Source organism: Alternaria arbusti, assembly GCF_024043155.1.
Source record: "Alternaria arbusti strain BMP 1465 chromosome Unknown scaffold_19, whole genome shotgun sequence".
In the NCBI taxonomy this organism is placed as follows: Eukaryota; Fungi; Ascomycota; class Dothideomycetes; order Pleosporales; family Pleosporaceae; genus Alternaria; species Alternaria arbusti.
This window is the reverse complement of record NW_026249959.1, coordinates 287680-306256: the sequence shown is the minus strand read 5'-3', so window position 1 is coordinate 306256 and position 18577 is coordinate 287680. Positions and strand designations below refer to the sequence as shown.

The 18577-nt window shown below is 52.1% G+C and overlaps 6 protein-coding genes across 6 annotated transcripts; 1 reads left to right on the top strand and 5 right to left on the bottom strand.

Moving 5' to 3' along the window:
• Nucleotides 1-3924: 3924 nt before the first annotated feature.
• RAS1_1 (Ras GTPase) lies at nucleotides 3925-4719 on the bottom strand (the record flags this gene model as incomplete). The annotated part of the gene is made up of 4 exons (XM_051450451.1): nucleotides 3925-4160; nucleotides 4212-4487; nucleotides 4541-4655; nucleotides 4708-4719. 4 exons carry the CDS (start codon nucleotides 4717-4719, stop codon nucleotides 3925-3927), a joined length of 639 nt encoding a protein of 212 aa, XP_051298372.1.
• A 1164-nt stretch (nucleotides 4720-5883) lies between these two features.
• On the bottom strand, nucleotides 5884-6907 carry J4E86_009950 (uncharacterized protein; the record flags this gene model as incomplete). The annotated part of the gene is made up of 4 exons (XM_051450450.1): nucleotides 5884-6508; nucleotides 6563-6711; nucleotides 6761-6778; nucleotides 6830-6907. The coding sequence occupies 4 exons, from the start codon at nucleotides 6905-6907 to the stop codon at nucleotides 5884-5886; spliced, it is 870 nt and encodes a 289-aa protein (XP_051298371.1).
• Nucleotides 6908-7267: 360 nt separating this feature from the next.
• On the top strand, nucleotides 7268-7908 carry J4E86_009949 (uncharacterized protein; the record flags this gene model as incomplete). The annotated part of the gene is made up of 4 exons (XM_051450449.1): nucleotides 7268-7315; nucleotides 7338-7440; nucleotides 7537-7667; nucleotides 7717-7908. 4 exons carry the CDS (start codon nucleotides 7268-7270, stop codon nucleotides 7906-7908), a joined length of 474 nt encoding a protein of 157 aa, XP_051298370.1.
• Nucleotides 7909-9621: 1713 nt separating this feature from the next.
• On the bottom strand, nucleotides 9622-10352 carry J4E86_009948 (uncharacterized protein; the record flags this gene model as incomplete). Its single annotated transcript, XM_051450448.1, has 3 exons — nucleotides 9622-9939; nucleotides 9997-10252; nucleotides 10315-10352. The coding sequence occupies 3 exons, from the start codon at nucleotides 10350-10352 to the stop codon at nucleotides 9622-9624; spliced, it is 612 nt and encodes a 203-aa protein (XP_051298369.1).
• A 1752-nt stretch (nucleotides 10353-12104) lies between these two features.
• J4E86_009947 (uncharacterized protein) lies at nucleotides 12105-14605 on the bottom strand (the record flags this gene model as incomplete). The annotated part of the gene is made up of 8 exons (XM_051450447.1): nucleotides 12105-12235; nucleotides 12504-13032; nucleotides 13090-13162; nucleotides 13218-13587; nucleotides 13639-13829; nucleotides 13881-14058; nucleotides 14110-14331; nucleotides 14395-14605. 8 exons carry the CDS (start codon nucleotides 14603-14605, stop codon nucleotides 12105-12107), a joined length of 1905 nt encoding a protein of 634 aa, XP_051298368.1.
• A 1272-nt stretch (nucleotides 14606-15877) lies between these two features.
• On the bottom strand, nucleotides 15878-16534 carry J4E86_009946 (uncharacterized protein; the record flags this gene model as incomplete). Its single annotated transcript, XM_051450446.1, has 1 exon — nucleotides 15878-16534. The coding sequence occupies one exon, from the start codon at nucleotides 16532-16534 to the stop codon at nucleotides 15878-15880; it is 657 nt and encodes a 218-aa protein (XP_051298367.1).
• Nucleotides 16535-18577: the final 2043 nt, after the last annotated feature.

Sequence of the window (18577 nt, the reverse complement as noted above, 5' to 3'; positions counted from 1 at the left end):
TGTAAGTGTTGTGGCCTCGAAAATGATGTCGTTCTTGCTATCTGTGTCAAAAACTAAGATTATCTCCAACCTAGTGGTGTTCGTACAATGAGCTCTGGAAGTTAGCAGAGTGCCTACTGATGGTCCGGTTCACCACTTCCTTCTTTTCGGAAGTCAGCCTTTTCAGTTTCGACGTGATATTACTGTTCATCTACTTTGTACGAAGCAGAATACAAGGTTCACTTCTAACAATATCACTTTGACTGCCCGGGCAGCCACTCATCGGCAGCGCAAGCTCGATTTTGCCAACGCGAAACATCCTGAATCAGACGTTCAGCAAGTCCATGTCAAGGCTAAATACTCTACTTTCGCATCCAAGTAGCAGTATGTTAGTAAGAAGCTATGTGCGTACATATGGAGTCAGTGCTACATGGGGCTCACGGTCGAATTTGAAACAATCTTAGACGTTGCAGCTTTAGGCTGTGACTCGAGCGGCGTGATGGGACGAAAACATCTTAGTGTCACCGAGCTATACGTAGGTGATAAGACTGGCTGCTCCGGTCTGGGCTGGTAAGCCATCATCTATTCTCAGACTCAGACAAACCGCATAAGCACATTTCGGCCCTTCTACGATCTACGCTCACGGAATCTCATGCCCATCGCTATCTCGCCTTTGGCTCTTATCGCGCACAATTGCGATCTTCAGATTCGCTAGCGAGATGATCGGAGAGACAACGCGGTTCCCTCAATCCATCGTAGTGGTAGTACCGACGGGCCGTGCCGTATGACACAATGAGAACATCAGCATATGCGTCGATCGTTTCCGAGAACAGCGGATGATAGCTTTTGTGCTTAATAATGGCAACGTTTCTTTTTGGTGCTAGAGTTACGAAAAAGCCAGTGTGTCTCCGGAAGTCGAGGATGGTGAGGTCAATGGCGTATGCGGACGGAGTTTACCGAGTGTGCAAGATAGATGCGAATCGAAAGCGGGCTGTGCCAGTGTAAAAGCATTTCTAGTTTGAAAGAATGTGTAGAACTATCCATTGTTTATACAAACATGCGATGCTGCAGTCCTGCTTTCAAGAGGCAGAAGTGTGGGGTGAAATTGCGCGATATAACAAAGAGGAAGGAGGAATCGACGTCATACCCAAAGAACTCGAACACGACTCCTCCGCAACCCGCCAGCACAGCCAGGTCGAGCTAAGCGGTAACGTACTTCTACCACGATCCGTCAGCATCGTACTTTTTGGTACGCATCTTACCACCGCGTCGCAAGTCCCTTTCGATTGGCTGGCGTTGAGCACCGCGTTCTGACCTACAATCCACGCTCTGGAGCGGCAATTGCCAGAAGCAGCAATAAACCAGGGACTTTGGATCTCGATACCAAAGTGTGAGATCGAGGATCGTGAGTTTGGATCCTGAAGCGACGGCTCTACATGATGCCGTTCCAATCAGGTCCGAAGCTGGGGTGTCGACTGGTGTGGAATCGACGATGAAGACAAAGCACTTGGTAGTAGCGCTGGGGGTCCGAGTCACGCTGCACCACGGATGGATGTTGATGTGGTGCATTGTGAAGATGTATATCAAGTGTGCATTCCGGCTGTAGACTTAGTAGACTGACTGCGTCGACCTTTTCAAGCTCTTTCATCGCGTTCATGGCGGGGAAGTTGTGATGTACGGGACGTTCAATGTGGTTCCCGCACTAGGCCTGTCAATCCGCTAACGTCAGGGTCTAGATCCCTCCGCTGAGTGCCGATCTGTGCGATATATGTATGTAAGACGCTCACCTCCTCGGCGTACCTTTTACAGTTGCATCAGCTGCGCGTCATGCTGTCGCATTATTAGCTAAGGTTGCAGGGCCGGTCTGCGGGAGCTGCCACATGGGAACATGTGTGCAGGTACGGGCCGGTAACGATAGTTTAGCGCGCGTGGACCGACAGCCTTATTTTGAGATTTGGCTGCAGTGAGGCCGTGTTGGTGGAGATTCCGTGATGGACATTTTGAGAGCAGGCTGTGTTGTGGGAGGTTCGCAATATACCCGAGGCTCCAATCGCTGACGATACAAATTACACAAGTCTGATCATGCTGAACTTCTGGGTAGTAGCAAGAGCTTGCTATTTTCTGATGCAAATGGTGTACAGCTATCATGGGCTCTTCTTTACATGATCTCAGTTGCCTTCACATCTCTGGCATAAGCGTGGTGATTGATACCCGACATAGCTCGTAAATGCTCCGATGAGATGGAGCCCAGCCTGATTTCTGCTTACATGGTCCAGCTCCGTGTGAACTACGAAAGGGGACATTCGTTGGAACCTGTGCATAAGCGAGCTATTGTGGGCATCCCGATATCGATCATCCGCCATGCAGTTTGCGCACGGATGGGGGAAGAGACGTATGAACCTAGGGCCCGAGGCACTCCACAGCTCGTCTTGACAATCAATCACTATCCGTCGAACGAACAGTTTTCCCGAATGTATAGCGAACGCGGTGGGTTGCGTGTTTGCTACGAAGATCAGCGTACTACAGGGATAATGGAGTGGCCACATGAGTGGCTTTCCACCCGCAACAAGGCGCATGCAACGGCGTTGGAACGCTTAGGTGCATATAGCAGCGAGTGAAGCTGCAGCCGAACTGGTGTACAGCGAACTGGCCGAACAAGGTCATCATCCGTGCCGATGCGGGCAGGGCGTACTTCCCGTTTGGGTACACTTTGGGAATAGCCTAAACAGCGGCGGGTGTAAATAATTGCTGAATATCCACATGGTCGGGCCGCACCTTGATTGCAGTTGGACAGGAGAGAAAATATTTGTCAAGAAGGACCGCAAAGTGGTCAAGTGAAGCGAACCGATCTCCAGGACGTGAAGGTTGAGTTGACGTACTGGGCACGTGCCACACGTGTTGCGGATGCGGCAAGAACGGCGCATCGGGTTCTGGGAAGCAGCCCCAACCTAGTGTTTCACGAAATCATGGCGATCTGCGAGTTCTGGTGTTCGCCCGGAGAAAAGCTCCTGGGTCAGTCGGCCCTAATCCAGTCACTATCGCGTCGCTTTTGAGACACGCGTGTGCATTGCCGATGCCCACTTGCCTCTCTCCTGATCGACTTCCCCTCTTTCAGTCGGGGTGTAGGCCCTGAAACGGCCTTGCAGGGATAGCGCCATCTCTGTGATAATCTACATCCAATGGCGACGCCCGGGCAAGGCTCGCGAGTCGAAACACCACGCGCTTGTGGCTCCAAGCGGATGATCACTGCGATTGCATCGCCGCTGGTCGCCGAGGGATGTGAATGCACCGCCAGCAGCAGTCGCCATGCAACGTGAGCTGGCAATCTGGATCAAAGGTGTTCGTGCGGGGTGCGACAGCACGTCAAGACGTGCATGAGGGTTGTATTTTGCCGCCATGCTGTAGCGAACGGGAAGTGTGGTGAGCAGAAGACGAGGCTGAGTGGTGATGCGAGTAGAGATGAATTATGTTCATAGAAGGTAGGTAAAGTTAAACGACCCTAAAAGCTGTCAAAAAAATAATGAAATCTTTTGACTCCCCGAAGCGTGCTGCATGGTGCCTCGCATGGCATGCCGACAGGAGGGAATACAGTGTACCGATCAAAATGCCATAAGAAAATCGGTCTAGATAGATGAACGCGAACACGAAGAGCGCCACCAGATAAGAAAGACGGAGTCGATACCAGTAGTAGAAGTAGGGTGTTCGGAGGCGCATCCAGCAGACGTGAATCCGTTAGCCCGTAATGCGAACCCTAAGTGACAGTATCGAAAAGAAGAGGTGTTTGAACGACAGGCCTTCGTAGGCGAAGGTGAGCTGACAGTACGTAACAGTAGCATCGCGTGTTTTCTTCTGCTGGCCCAAGCAGCACCGCCAATGGCCAGGGCGGTCGACCGAACCCAGCGGTGTAGGTATCTCTCCACAACAAGAATCATGGCTTCCATCTCCTTACATGACTGTGCATCCACAGCAGCCCTTCTTCTCGGCCTGGTCATCGGTGTCAAATGTCTGCTTTGTGGGGCCATTTCCGTTTGAGCCAGGGGCACCTGTGTAGGATGACATTTCCTTGTTGTATCTGCGGATCTCGCGTACGATGTCGTAGAAGGCGTTGTCAACGTTGATGCGGGATTTGGCCGATGTCTCGATGAATTTGCAGCCAAAGTTGCGCGCCAGAGTCTGGCCCTCTGTGCAAGGGTCAGCACGTGCGGGTGGTCAGGGATGGGATGCAAACGTACCTTGTGTCGAGACCTGCCTCTCGCCGTCGAGATCGCACTTGTTGCCAACGACGATCATGGGGAAGTAGTCCTTGTCCTTTACTCTCAGGATCTGTTGCTGGAATGTCATAATCTCCTCGAAGCTCTGCCTGTCGGTTATCGAGTAGACGAGCAGGAAGCCCTCTCCTGTGCGCATGTACTGCTCGCGCATGGCCGAGTACTCCTCCTGGCCGGCTGTGTCGAGCACATCGAGCAGCGCAACCTCGTCGTCGATGACGCACTGCTTGCGGTACGAGTCTGGCGCTGTTAGCTTGCTTTTGCGCATGACGCGGAGGATCGTAATAGCTCACCCTCGATGGTCGGGTCGTACTCGTCTACGAAGTGGCTCTGGATCAGCTGGATAGTCAAACACGACTTTCCGACTCCACCGCCGCCGACGACTACCAGCTTGTACTCTCGGAGAAACTGGCGCGGGTTAGCAGGGGCGCGTGCGGCGCGGGCGGAGCAGGGCGCCTACCTTTGATGCCATTGTGAATGTGAGGTCGGTGCCGGACGGTTACAGGTCGCGGGCGATGAATTAGGGTATAGGGTATAGGTCTAGTAGAGTAGAGCAGAGCAGAAGAGAAGAGAAGGAGGCTGTAGGGGCGGCGATCACGGGCGGCGGGAGTGGTGGCGATGCGACAGGCGTATCGGGGCTGTGACGGGCGCTGGTGGTGAGGTCGTGGCCGGATTATCAGCAGCGAGGGAGATGGCCAGGAGAGTCGTCGCGGTAGAGGAGGACGGGAGAGACGAGCAGGATGATCTCGGTAGCAAAAACGACCCTCTAGCTCCGTCTGGGGCTTTGAAGGAACATGGGCTGCGCTACGCTGACTTCGCTGACTAGGACATGGGCGCGCGCGCGGCCAGAGCGCTAGCCTGCTAGCCCTGCCAACCAAAAAGGACGCCCGCCGCCGCTCCACCACACCACAAGGCGAGTGCTGCACGCGCGAGACAGGCTCAGGGCGTTTGCCTGCACCGGGCTACCATTTGCTGCTGCATGCCTCTGCGCGCACGCCTGCCCACGTCCGCTGCCCTTCCGCTGCCCTTCACGCCGCGCCAAAACAAAGGCACCTAAAGCGGCGGCACATGTCTGCAGCGCACTGCATGGGCGCGCCTCCGACGCTTCCATGCGATCCCAGCGCCGACGCCCACATGCACGGACGCTGCCCACGAACCACTACTGTGCGCAAGGGATGGTTCGACATGATGCGAAGGGGGAGGCGGCCGCAAAAGACGTTGGCTGTCTAGCCGCACACCGCGTCGCTTTCGCGTTTGCATGTCTCCCGTGCATGTGACTGCCCGAATATGCGGGTGCCAGCCGTGAAGCACACTGATGCCCATGCCAGGAACCCTCAGGCTACGCCCACACGGAACCCTCCCAAGCGGGGTCGGCGGGTACCCTCTGCCACCATCCGCGACCATCGCTCCGAGCACCACGGTGACCGACTCTGTCTGAATCCTCACCTCCATCTAGCCTCTACCAGGGTCCAGCGTGGCCGCGGCACAGCTGCTTCGACAAATCTTCGAGAAGCACCCTAGCCGTCGTCTAGTCCCAACATCATCTTCACAGGCATTCTATTTTGACCAAAGTCCCTGCGTCTAGACACTCAAATATATACACTGTGGCTGCGGCACTGCTCCCTCGGCTCACCCTCTACGAGTCCTTGTCAGACGTGTCAGCGTCGTCCTCGCCCTCAACCGCTACGCGCCTCCCCTGAACCGCCTTTTCTACCTCAGGCACCAAACTTTCCATGAACTCGCGATCGCGTCCGACTAGCGTTACCGTGTTGTGGTCCTTTCCCCACCTTGGGTAGCTTCCCACCTTGACCCCCTTCGGCTCTGCCTTGGCTGCGAGCTCGGTCAGATATCCAGCAACGGCACTCTCAGCCATCGGAGTCGAGATGAGGATCCGCAGCACGCCTTTGCCCTCCGGATCCGTCAGCCTAGGCAGGATGCGGGGCTTCAGCCCGTCCAGCATCGCTTCAAACAATCTAGGCACCCCGGGCAAAATATGGATGTTACCGTTCACAACGCTAACGGGAACCCAAAGCGACTCGCTGACAAAAACCACTTGATCTTCATCTGATTTAGAATCATCGATAGGCAGCTCCACCATGCGTTTCTTGGCTTTAAGCGCTGGAGACTCAACGTTCCAGTCAAAGTCGGGCTGAGACTTGTGCGGCTTCGACAGGCGCTTCATGCGCTGGAATGCTGCATCGTGTAACTTCAACGGCAAGCCGAAAGCCTTCGCTATCGACTGGTACGTGATGTCGTCGTGACTAGACGCCCATTAGCTCAGCGGCTGGGTGGTGTAGCGAACACGCTGCACTCACGTGGGACCAATTCCGCCGCTCGTCACAACCATGTCGTAATTTTTCGACATGCGTTGGACGGCTTCGATGATCTCGCCTTCGTCGTCAGCAATGACTTCGATGCGGCGCAGGTTGATGCCCAGTGAGAAGCAGAACTTGGCGAAGTAGGCCTGTGTGACATTAGTCGAGGTACCACGCCGTTGATGCGGCATAGTCTACCGAGTTCGTGTCGACTGTCTATGTTTCACGTCAGCTGCCAGAAATCTCAATCGATTCCCACATACATACCTTGCCTCCAAGGACTTCATCGCCAATGATCAAACAACCCGCTGTGTGAATCAAACTCTTCTGTTGTGTCGAAGCCATGACTGATGACGTTATCGATGGACGGAACGAGGCGGCAGAACGATGAGCAAAGTTGGGGATAGGACGAGACAAGTGCCTGGCAACCTGATTCAGTCGTCCGAACATGGATCAAGACGAGTAACTCAGGGGGAAGAGGATATGAGTAGCTAGTTGCATGAGAAGAAAAGCCTTCTAGAAAGGTGAGGGTGTATCGACTTGACGGTAGTGCATTAGCTAGCGCCATCCGCGACCTCAGGAACCCCCGCCCAAGGACCCCGCTAACGAACGTATCCCGCCCGGCAGACTTCCTCAGCCCTACACCACCCCCGACCATCCTCAAACGCCCGTTGCCAACCTAGGTCTGCTGCATCGTGCGAAATCATGGCAAGTGCCGCCATCACTTCGCTGCTACGCGCGTCATGCCGGGTCGTTCGCTAATACTTCGGCCTAGTCTTCCGAGGCACGACTATACACCTTCTCTGAAGAGACCAAGTCCAAGCTACGCAAGTTCCGCCTGGGCACCTCGCGCGCCAAAGACCCCCAGGCCGTTATCTGTTCGTATACCTAGGTCTGCTTTTGCCGCAGTCGTTCCTGCCACAGCCAGCCGCGGCCCTGCCCTCTACAATGGCGCTGACGCCCATGCGCGCCAGACGAAATCGATAAGAAGACGCTCGAAGTACGCCAGTCGGACGATGAGGTCTACACCGACGTACAGAGTCTCGCCGATGAGCTCCCAGACCACGCACCGCGATTTGTGCTCTTGAGCTACCCGTTGACCCTCGTACGCCGCACCCACCATACACATCGCAAGGGAAGCTGAGACTTGATAGGACTCGGGACGGTTATCGGTACCATACGTCATGCTATACTACCTGCCCATCACATGCAACAGCGAGGTGAAGATGCTGTACGCCGGCGCAAAAGAGCTCATGCGGAACACAAGTGAGGTGAACCGCATCATCGAGATCGACAGTGCCGAGGATTTGGAGGAGATTGAAGACAAGTTGAAGGAGCAGAAGTAAAACAGTACGAGATGACGATGCAATGAGAGAGGGTATAGCACGACACATGAGCGCGCGCCGTTTGACTACACCGGCTTTAAGGACAATACCACCACGATGTCGTATCCGCACCAGATACCGCACCGTGTTCGGTTCACACTAGCAATGCTTGGTATTAGTCCTTGTTCGTACATACCGACTGGAGATACCTGCGCTCATTTCTTGCTTCCGTTTCTCGCCTACAGTGTCCTAACACATGTGGTATCCGTTTCGGGCGATCTTGAACGATCATGATGTTGCTGCGTCACAGCTAACACTCGCATAGTCACGATATCAGAACATCGCTGTCAGATAGATGCGATTCTGCTTAAAGCAGCATCGAGCAAACGCCGAGTGTGTGCCCTGGTCTAGGCGTATAATTAAGACCTGTTATCGCATCGTCGGACCCTCACCAATTTGTAACACCTATCGTCTATCTGTACCAGCCGTGTCCAAATCCTTTCACGCCGCACGAGGCACTACGATTGGTCGGCGCCCCCATCTTCCTACAAAATTACATGTGGACCCCCACCAAGCTCAATCACGGCAGAAGACCAACAACGGCAAAAGAAAATCTCCGATGTGCACACCACGCTGCAATGTCTGCATGGGGAAGGTACGCTGACCCTTTTTCAACCTTCATATGTATGATTGCGGCACGTTCTCGTTTGTAGGGATGTTGACAAGTGTGCCCCTTGCCCCCGACTTTTGTGGAGACGTCTTGGTCTGTCGCTTGCGCCGTATACAGCGCTTCGTACCGAACCCTGCAACATCAAAACGTTGAAATACGGGAAACGGAAAAACTGCTGCAAGTCGTAGGGATCGGCAGCGAAAGTTTGGCTCGGTAAATTATCTCATGATATGTTGGAGAAGACTTTGCGCGCACGGGAGGATACTGCACGCGCGTTGGGCTCTGAGGATCGTGGGGACTGGGTTCAGGAGATTGTGTTCGAAGCGATATGAGCACCCAACTAAAGCGGCCTGTTCCTCGAGTCAACGCGCCTACGACTTCCAACGCGACTTTTGCGGGAGAACATCATGTCACTGTTGCGTTCTCTGCAAGTATGTCGGCAACGATGGCACGGGCGTTGGCCAGCCTCCACCTCATACTGCGCGGTATAAATCGACGGTATAGATTTCACTCGGCATACGGGTGGGAAGATTACGATTCTGCAGCTTCCTCCACGAGCGTGTTGTAAGATCAGTGGTCGCTTCACCCGACGCTGTCACCGTCTTTGCTTTGCGAGCAGCTGGTGATAAGCTCGTCTCTGTGTTGCATCGAAGATACGTCATCAGTCGCGTCGCAAGATCACGACGCGTCTGTTCTGGAATTGGACTAGTATCGCTTCTGGAAGCGTGTCATAGTACCGAGCGTGCGATGCGCAGGTCCTGGAAGGGCATGTGCGCACAGTAATCACCAAGACTTGTATGTCTGAAACATATCATATTCGAGCTGATGTCGATCATCCTTCGCCGGAACAACGCGACGCCAGCAGTAAGGCCTCTTCATCCGAGCTCGCTTGATATCGAGCCATGACCTCTCATCACCCAAACCATCACGTCTACCCGAAGAACTCTGTGAGACTGAGCAGCAAAACATGCCTGTTCAGAAACCTGCTCTTGCTCAAGACCGCGCGTGCTCTCACGTCTAGATTTGACACAAGAATCATCATCTTGCGCACCACATGAGCCTTATTATACTGCCCACTTGCTGCGTTTTCGGAGGCTTGGCCCGAAGCGATAAAGTACGTAGGGAATTGGCAGTGCTACGACACTGATGATACCAAGCAGAGTCAAAGTCCAATGAGTCCCCAAGTTCCTATACATCGGGATACCAACAACAGTCATCCCACCAGCTGCAATGTATCTGACCAGCGCGACAAATGTCAGGGCCGACGCTGCGTATGCTTCGTAGCTGTCGATGATGTACATGTACGCGGACATGAAGATGCAAATGTTGCTGAAGCCGACGAGCAATGACGCCGCTAGAGGCGACCATATCGACACCGAGGCCTAAAACTGGTTAGACTTCTGCATAGAGATTGAGAGACAGGTATAGCATATACTTACATAGTCAGTCCACCCCATCCAGAAGAGACCAATAGGTAGTGTAGGTGCTCCAATCATGGCAAAGAACAATCTTGACTCGCGGTGTATAGCTTTACCGGATCCATCGTCTCCATCTTTCTCGAGTTGTCGCACGGTTCTGCGGTATGCCATTGGAACAAGAAGCGCGGAAAGAGCTATACCGACGAACAAACCCACGAAGCAGATGTTGGATAGTCCCTCGTTGATGTCGAAGGTTTCCGCAAAGATGTAAGGGTAGCTGCAAGGACGTTAGCGGTACTGTTCGCGTTTGCCGGGTTACGATCTCTAAAAGTCACATACCCATCCAAGAAGGTGAACAATATGATGTAGACGATCATCAAGTAAAGAGTAAAAGCTACAACGATTGGCTGTGTGCAGAGAAGGAACGGTCGAAGAAAAGACCTGGATAAGAGTTCGCCGATAGAGCCATGCGACGCTTCTGTCGCAGTGAGGAAACGATTGTTCCCTGTAAATTTCCGGAAATGATGAGCTTTGTAGTGCAAAAGACGCGGTGCGAATGATTCTCTTTTGAAGAGCAGTATGAGCGTGAAAGTTACTCCGATCAAGATCAATGTTATCCACTCGGTCCATCTCCAGCTGATTGACTCCTCGTAGCCGATGTATGCACCTATCACTGGACCTGTTTTCATGTTTGGTTAGTGAGGCCGAAGAAGCAGGTTGGAAACGAAAGACTCACCCAATACTGGTCCGCCGAATGCGGGTATCGCGAACAGTGGAAAAGCGAATGTCTTTTCCACTGGACTCCATAGGTCCCCCACCGAGCCGCCCGCAACCGTGAGAGGAGTGCTAGCAGAAAACCCAGCTAGGAATCTGAAGGTAATTTGGGCGCCAAAATTCGGGGCTAGAGCGGATCCTAGAGTCCAGCACGCGAAGACGAGGAGCGAGCCAAGATAGACTGGATATCGTCCGAGGAGCTCCGAGAGCGGGCTACAAATGTGAAGATAGGATGTCAGTTCATAGTTTAGATGCAACTCGTTCGTTCAAGTCTTACCTGAGTAGGAGAGCTCCAAAGCCGAAGCCCACCAGAAAGAGTGCAGTAGCCAACGACTCCGCTACCTCCGAAACCCCAAACTCGGCGGACGCTCTGGTGAGAACTGCAGAGTCGATGGAAGATGCGAGTGTCGCAACGAAAGCGACAAGGCATACGAGTAACGTCGCACCAATACGGTGTAGGGTTGAGAATTGCTTCGGGTTGTGTTGGTCATCGGGCCCGCTCCAATCAACCTGGTAATACAGCTCGTTGTTACCATCTTCTCTCAACGTGATGCCCGGAATCCGAGTGAACGGTTCACCTTTTTCCAGCTCTTTAGGTAACGCTGAATCCCCCAACCCATGTGCCTCGTCGGGCGAGCGTGCAGTACGAGCAGTCAGTGGATCTGAGACTTCAGTCACACGTTGTAATTCTTCCTTCACATGTCGCTGAAGAGCTCTGTACTGTAAAAAGAACGCCATGATAGGAAGAAAACAAAAAGATAGCTAAAAAAGATTATGGGGTCTAATCAAAAGACCGTTCCGCGACTATTAGGAGCTTGAGGAAACCGCCACGGGCTGCCTTATCTCCGTGACGTGACGCCCGCGAGCCATCATCGGAAAGGGCAGGAAGGCCTCCGACACATAAGCAAAACGCTATGTTTTTTAAATTGGGGCCTCTTCGAATGCTTGTGACGGGAGATGCGAAAGTGGGTTTTCGCTGGAGACTTTTTGTTGTGTTCATGGCTAGAGGCTTGGATTTAGCGTCGCCCATGCTCCCCGAGGCGGCGCTTTTCCTGAAAGGGTGACGGACCTGACGTAGGTCGTCGGGAATAATTGTTCATGCCGCGATCTTTTCTTTCGAAGCACGATTGTATTAATGGGACTGGGCTCTGTAATATCGGTGTTTGCATGAACTATGCTTTGCAACAATCAACCGATAAAGGCGGCTTCTGCTTTACGTGACGTGCGCGCGAGAAGGTGATCAACAGTCGTTTTGAGAATAACTTCGTCAGTTTGTGAGTATCCTTTTCTCCATCTTAAGTTGGAATTATTGATCTTCTGACGATAGAGTCTTGCGAATGGTCGCAAAAGATTGCTCACCTTTGGTAGATGCGAGCGGTCGTGACGGTGTCGGAAGCCTGGGTAGCCTCCGCGGAGCAAATGTTATCGGCTGTTGCCTCATCATTCTCAATCATGGCCGCTGCTTCCACTTCGTGCCAGAAAAAGGCTGAACAGGTTTAGAGCCTACACTCATGTTAGGTTGTCTACTTTGCATGCTTGTATGTTGATGTAGGCTGCAGGCCTGGCTTTGAGCTTCACATCAAGTCATAAAGAGTCGCACATGGGGTGTAAAACTGTCCTTTACCATTCCACAAGCTATGTAATAGTCCAGCAGAGATCTTGAACATCGAACAGTAAGTGATGCTCTTGATATCAAGCCCTTTCCACGTTCTCAGTCTTCACCGCGGTGTACTCAGCGTTAGATTGAAAGCCACCTTCCGGGAGTTTGTCAAGTTCGTCATTCTCTCGGTCCAAGCTGCGGAAAGTCCAGGCGAAACCAACCCAACCAAGGAACGTAAGGATGGCAATGCTCATGTAAAGCCACACAAGCAATGGATCACCAGCCAATGGCACAAAGGCCTGAGCGATGGCGGACGAGAAAGCATGCGTGAACCAAAACATGCCAGTCACCAAAGACCGCATGTTCTTTGGTGCTTTGGAGAACGCGTATTCAAGTCCCGTAATGCTGGCGAAGATCTCCGAGAATGCGATGAGAATGTATGCAGGAACCTGGGTCCACACTGAGAGATCCGGGGGCTGATCGCAGTCTGTTGGGAACTCTCCGCAAGGCGATTTCTGGTAGATGAAGTGTTGGATGACTGCTGCAACCACCATGGAAAGCATAGCGCAGACGAAACCAGCTTGGATCTTCTTCAGAGGTGTGAAGTTGATACCCCAGTGGGCAAGCCTCGGGTAGATAAATTTGTCGAATATCGGAATGCAAATCAGCAACGTGAATGGGTTCTATGGGCAATTCGTGTTAAAGTTTTTCTCTCGTGTATCTAGGCGTCGAGAACATACCAGGTTATGTACCACATCATTTGGTACACCATTGAGCTTCATGGTGGACGCCTGCGAAACCAGGTTACTGGTCCTTGAAGACGGTCAGCGGTTGTCTTATGTGCATCCAAGGTACCAATGATACGTACATTTGGCCATAAGGCAGCCAAAAGATGGGCAACCAGAAGAATACTTGACAAGCCTTGATGCCACGTCGAACTTCGTCCACCCACGCGTCATCGAAAGTCATCCATACTGGCTTGTTGGCGACTTTGCTTGGTTTTGCAGCGTCCCAAATGTTCGGATCAGAGAGATTCTTCCACGTACGCACGGGATTGAGCGAGAAGCGCCCTTTCAGAACCAGCCCGTATGTTCTCATGGACTTGACCAGCACATCACCCTGTGGAGGTTTCTTGACGTAGTGCTTGCTGAGGGTGACCATCAGAAGCGGGCAAAGCGCAAAGAGAATAGTTGGTAACGTGAAGGAGAGCCAGAAGCCGACGTATTTCTCGGCATATACTGTAATGAACGTCAGCTACCGCATCGCATGGTTCATCGAACATTGCTTACCCATAGAGACTTGGCCGACCAGCGCACCAACATTGATCAGAAGGTAGTAACGCATGTATACTCGGGAGTATGTAATGCCCGGGTCCACTATCACCCGTTCACCGTTGGGCTCGGTACGAATAAAAGCTCGCGGATGACTGGCTTCATACTGCTCCGCGATAAGCGGAGAGATGCAGCATTTGAAAAAGCCCCTGCAAGTGGTCAACATATGGATTGAGTGCGTTCCGTGCGGAGATACTTACACGCCGGTGCCAAACAGAATCAGGCCCAGAATGAACGAGGCAAGAGCTCCTTCGGGGTTTGGTCCCATAACCTGAGGGATCGCAGCAATGATGATTAAGATATGACCAAGTGTAGCAACGGCAATGGCGAAGTAGATCGTCTTGAATTTGCCCCAGTATTCGTCAGCAACCCAACCGCCTAGTGAAAATATTAGTACAATTCTTGCTCGGGAACAAAGATTACGCTTACCAACTAGCGGCATGATGTACGAGAAGAATGAGTTGAATTGGACAAGGCCTGTGCTAGCACGCTGGCCCATTCCAAGAGCTCCCGGTTGACCGTCGCCAGCAGCGCCAGCTTCAGGGAAGGGTCCTGACGTGGGCAGGTCTCTCTGAATGAAGTTGACAAAGACGGCGGTCGTTCCGTAGTAAGCAAAACGTTCACACATTTCTACAACACCGATGATGTAGACTAGGAGTGGGTTGGTACGTCAGCGCATGATACACAAAGACCCTGTAGAAAGGATGTGCGTACTCATCCAGTTGACTTTACCATACACACGACGAAGCTTTCCCCAGTCTTCTTCGGTAGGGTATTGCTCGCCATTGGGGCCAACAAGACTCTCGGAAGTTGACACAAACTTGTCGTGCTTCTCCAAGCTCGCACTGCCCCGTGTGTCGTTGTGAAGACGAGGTGCATTCGCCAATGCGGCGTCAACAATCTCGAGATTTGCCCCTGTAGACATGGCTGGTGGTGAGAACGTGATTGTCTCAAACGCTCACGTCGACTCGCCGGGTTATATAAATCTCTTTGGCATCTTCCTTCGGATTGCGAGCTGCCTCATTCAGCAAAGTCGTGGCACTGTATTACCATTCACAACGTTCTCGGCACCAGACAATCTTCCCGGTACCCTGATCGCCCAGAGATAACTGTCTGTGCAAGGCGCTCGGTACTCGCTCGAATTCCATCCTACGTTCTTGGATTTCTGGGTATCTCGGATAAGCGGTTGGCGCCGAGCGATGCTAACGGCTGCGCCGTTCTTGAACGTTTGTGACCTGATCTTGGCAGGTATTTCGATACCAGGCCAAGCAGATAGCACCCAATGAGAAGCAAAATGAAATATGAAGGGGTTGTTGGCCACCTAGTAGTAAACCAAGACGGTTGGACGTCCAAGATCTGACAATATCTTGACAAACCCTACATCGCGACCTTCCTCATCAAGCAATGTGGCAACCCTTATCCTGAAGATCTGCTCCGATGGATATTGTCCAAGTGACATCGGAAGTGAGCTTCCATCATGTCTAACTATTGCTCCTGGGCGTAACGAAGCCTTCGTCGCGGTTGTCTGATTGAGCGGAAGGTAGTCTGTCAATGAACGACGCGTTCGGACATGTATCATCGGACCTTGACACGCAAGGAAGGAGGCGTGAAGGAAATCATCGGCATAACTACTACCATCCTGAAAGAAAGGTGTGGACTGGTCGCAGTGTCCTTATTCAAGCGCCAAGCATGCCCCGCCTGGACTAGGCAGCTTCTGGTTACCTAGGTATCGCCCCTCTCTTTCCACCCGCACCTCCAGCGCTGCGCAGCGTCCATCGCCCAGGCACTACTGAAGCGACGCATCGCAGACCGATCCACGTCAACCTAGGAAAAAACTGAACAGGTCTGCAGCCTACACCAACGTAGAAACCTGCAAAGTAGGTGGCCTAAAGTCCATGTAGGCTCTAGACCTGTTCAGTTTTTTCCTTGTATGAGCTGGATCATCAGTTCTGATTGCTAGCGATGAATCCGTAACGGCCACCTTCAAATTCCCTGTACACGTGGCAAAGACCATGGGCCACGTTGCTAACTCAATAATTCACAGAATGGTCCCAATGGGACGTTTTCACTGACAATAATTGCTTAGGAAGTTTACGATTATACTGATCAAGCATATCTCTTCGCCAATCAACTTGATTCATATCAAGCTGATTCGATAGTCCTGCCTTATCCGCCACATCGCTCCTCCACCGCTGTATCATGATCGTTCCTGACTAGAGCGATAAGCAAGCAACTCTTGTTCAGTTTGCCTCAGCTTCTCCCTTTCAGATTCCAGTCTCTTTCTCCGCTGATCGTTCGAGCCCTTCTGCGAATCTTTCTCCTTATCGTAAGCCAAAGGATGATTTACCAGCAGGCGAATCTTCCAGTCCTCAAATAACACGTCTTTCGCAACTCTTTTATTCCAAAGCAGTGCATTTACTACATTCTGCATGCGCTCTGCGCACGTCGCATCAGCATCAGCCTCGAGACCACGGTGGGGTTTCAGGGCTTTGTTGAACTGAGCTGGCCCTCGGAAGCCACTCTTGCACCGGTCGATTAAAGCTGAGAAGATTTCGCGACACGTCGCCTCGAGCAGTAGAGAGTCGTACGCTTCTGGTCGAAACATCCTGGCTGCGCTTGAATTTTCAGGATCCTTGATGTCTTCGAGATTTATCATGGCCAGGACGAGCTTTCGTACCCAGAATTCAGCATGCTGTTCTACATCTGGGATCGACTCATCAGAGCGAGGGTCTATTTGAGGCGCTCGTTGCACCCTACGCCGATATTCTCGAGCGTTATCCCACCGACTGCTGGTGACAGGGGCCGGTGCAGTGCGATTGGGAGTTACAGGGTTTTGGCCGAGTGGTGAGAACATCGTGGGTGGAGGTAAACTTGTGTATGATTGTGGAGGATGAAGTTCGCAGCGTCTCTGCCCTGCAAGTCGGCAACTCATATCAAAGTGTGGGCGGCATGTGAATATTAGTATGTAACATGAGGCATATGCTGATCATTGACGGTTCAGTCGCTGCTGGTTAGATGCGGAACCTGCAGATATTATGCACGTAATGATCTGGCAAGTACATTCATGTTCTGGTGTCTGAAGCACTGCAACGCAGTGAATTTGACGAACTTGATGGTTGTGAATTCCGCTATGTCATTGACGGCGCCCGCTTCCTTGAGCTCCTTACGATTAAACCAGGCTTTCATAGCGTTGGCGCTGTGCCGCACTGCCACACAGTGCATTCGGTCCACACTAGGAACTCGTTATCACGCGCATCTGATCTTGAACCTCAACTCCAAAAACAGGTGACCAGAAGTTTAATACCTTTTCCGCTACCCCAAAACCACCAAGGTTCATCCGAGCAAGACATGTACTAGGGATGCTAAAAACATCAAGCATGGACGCAGGAACAAAGGCTCCGTACCCCTCATCACGTCCTAATACACCATCGCGGATAGAGCCTTTGGAAGGCTCTTCGTCTGTACAGTTCACGGCATCACGGCCAGTGCAGCTATCGCCACCGTTCTCTTCTCTCACACAGCCAACTCTGTACGCAGGTCAACACATGTGGGATTATCCGTCTAGAGATGATATTGGATCACAATGTCATCCAGGGGCCGCCGCGGAGAACAATTTTGGCAGAACCCAACCGCTGGCATACTCGTACAAGACCTTCATGGGCGATATCCAGTCTAGTGAACAGCACTCTATCGATATGCCCGACCATAATGAGTATGTTGGGCCAATCATGGATAGGGAAAGAAGAGAATATGGTTTTGCACGATCACCACCATACCCCTTGCACGGTCACGATGTGAACGAGCATCCTAAGAGCGCTATGTATGGTAATAATAGTGGCTTGATCCGTCAGCCAACGGCAGAAGACTTCCTTCGATCTGATCATCCGCTCCCTGCACCGCCGGCTGAAGAGTACGACTCAGACCAAGATCTTCCAATCATTGAGCCAGACTCATTTCTTCCCGAAAGCTCCAACCATACTCATCTGGACGATCTCTCTCAACAACCAGTAGCCGCCCCCAAACGACACTCCACAACCGCTGCTGCCGCCAAAACTACGTGTATATCAGAAGAGAAATCGAAGCACAAACGCCCGCAGTCCGGGATCAACATCCCTCCAAACGCATCAGGTCTTGAACACGAATCAGTAGTGTCAGAGCATCACAGTACACCTGTACGTGTGCCGACTATCAGCAGTGACATGTACCAGCCGGCTCTAGGTGGTTTGCAGCGAGTATCAGGTGTGCAGCGTAGAGATTCGAAGCGCGATCGCGTCAAGCGTTTTGCAAAGAACTTGAATCCTTTTCGTCACGAACGAAAGTTTGGGCGTCCGGAGAATGAAGAAGTTGGCGGGCGGAAACCGAGGTTGTACTAGATGCGCCCTTCTTGTTGCAAGAGGTCTTTCCTGACGCACCTAACTGCAAACTGGTGATATCTGTTGTGCGGTTTTTATGAGTGAAAAGTTAGGGTTAGAACAAAACTCGTGTGGCCTCGAAGGTGGAAGTAGCTGTGGCAGACGCTAATGTTCTGGCAAAACATCCATTTTCTAGAAATAGCCTAGTTTGCATACCGAGCCAGCCAAAGTCTGGGTGCGAAAGAAAGGAATCAAAATAGAAGTAATCAGTCTATACAATGACTAAGTGCGAAAATGGTGAGAGAGTCTGGCGATCGTATTGCAACACCATGCACAACCCCACTAGCGTTCCAGCCGTGCCTTCTTCTCTGGCCCAAGCCCCACCTTCCATCTCCCTCAGTTCAGTTAAAAATATCAATTTTCCGATCGTTCTTGGTAATCACGACTCACCCAGGCAAACTCTCTGGAATCGAAGCTACTGTCACATTCACAATGCTACTGTTCAAATCGTCCAGCCTGCAGAGTGCAGCTGAACACCTGTTACG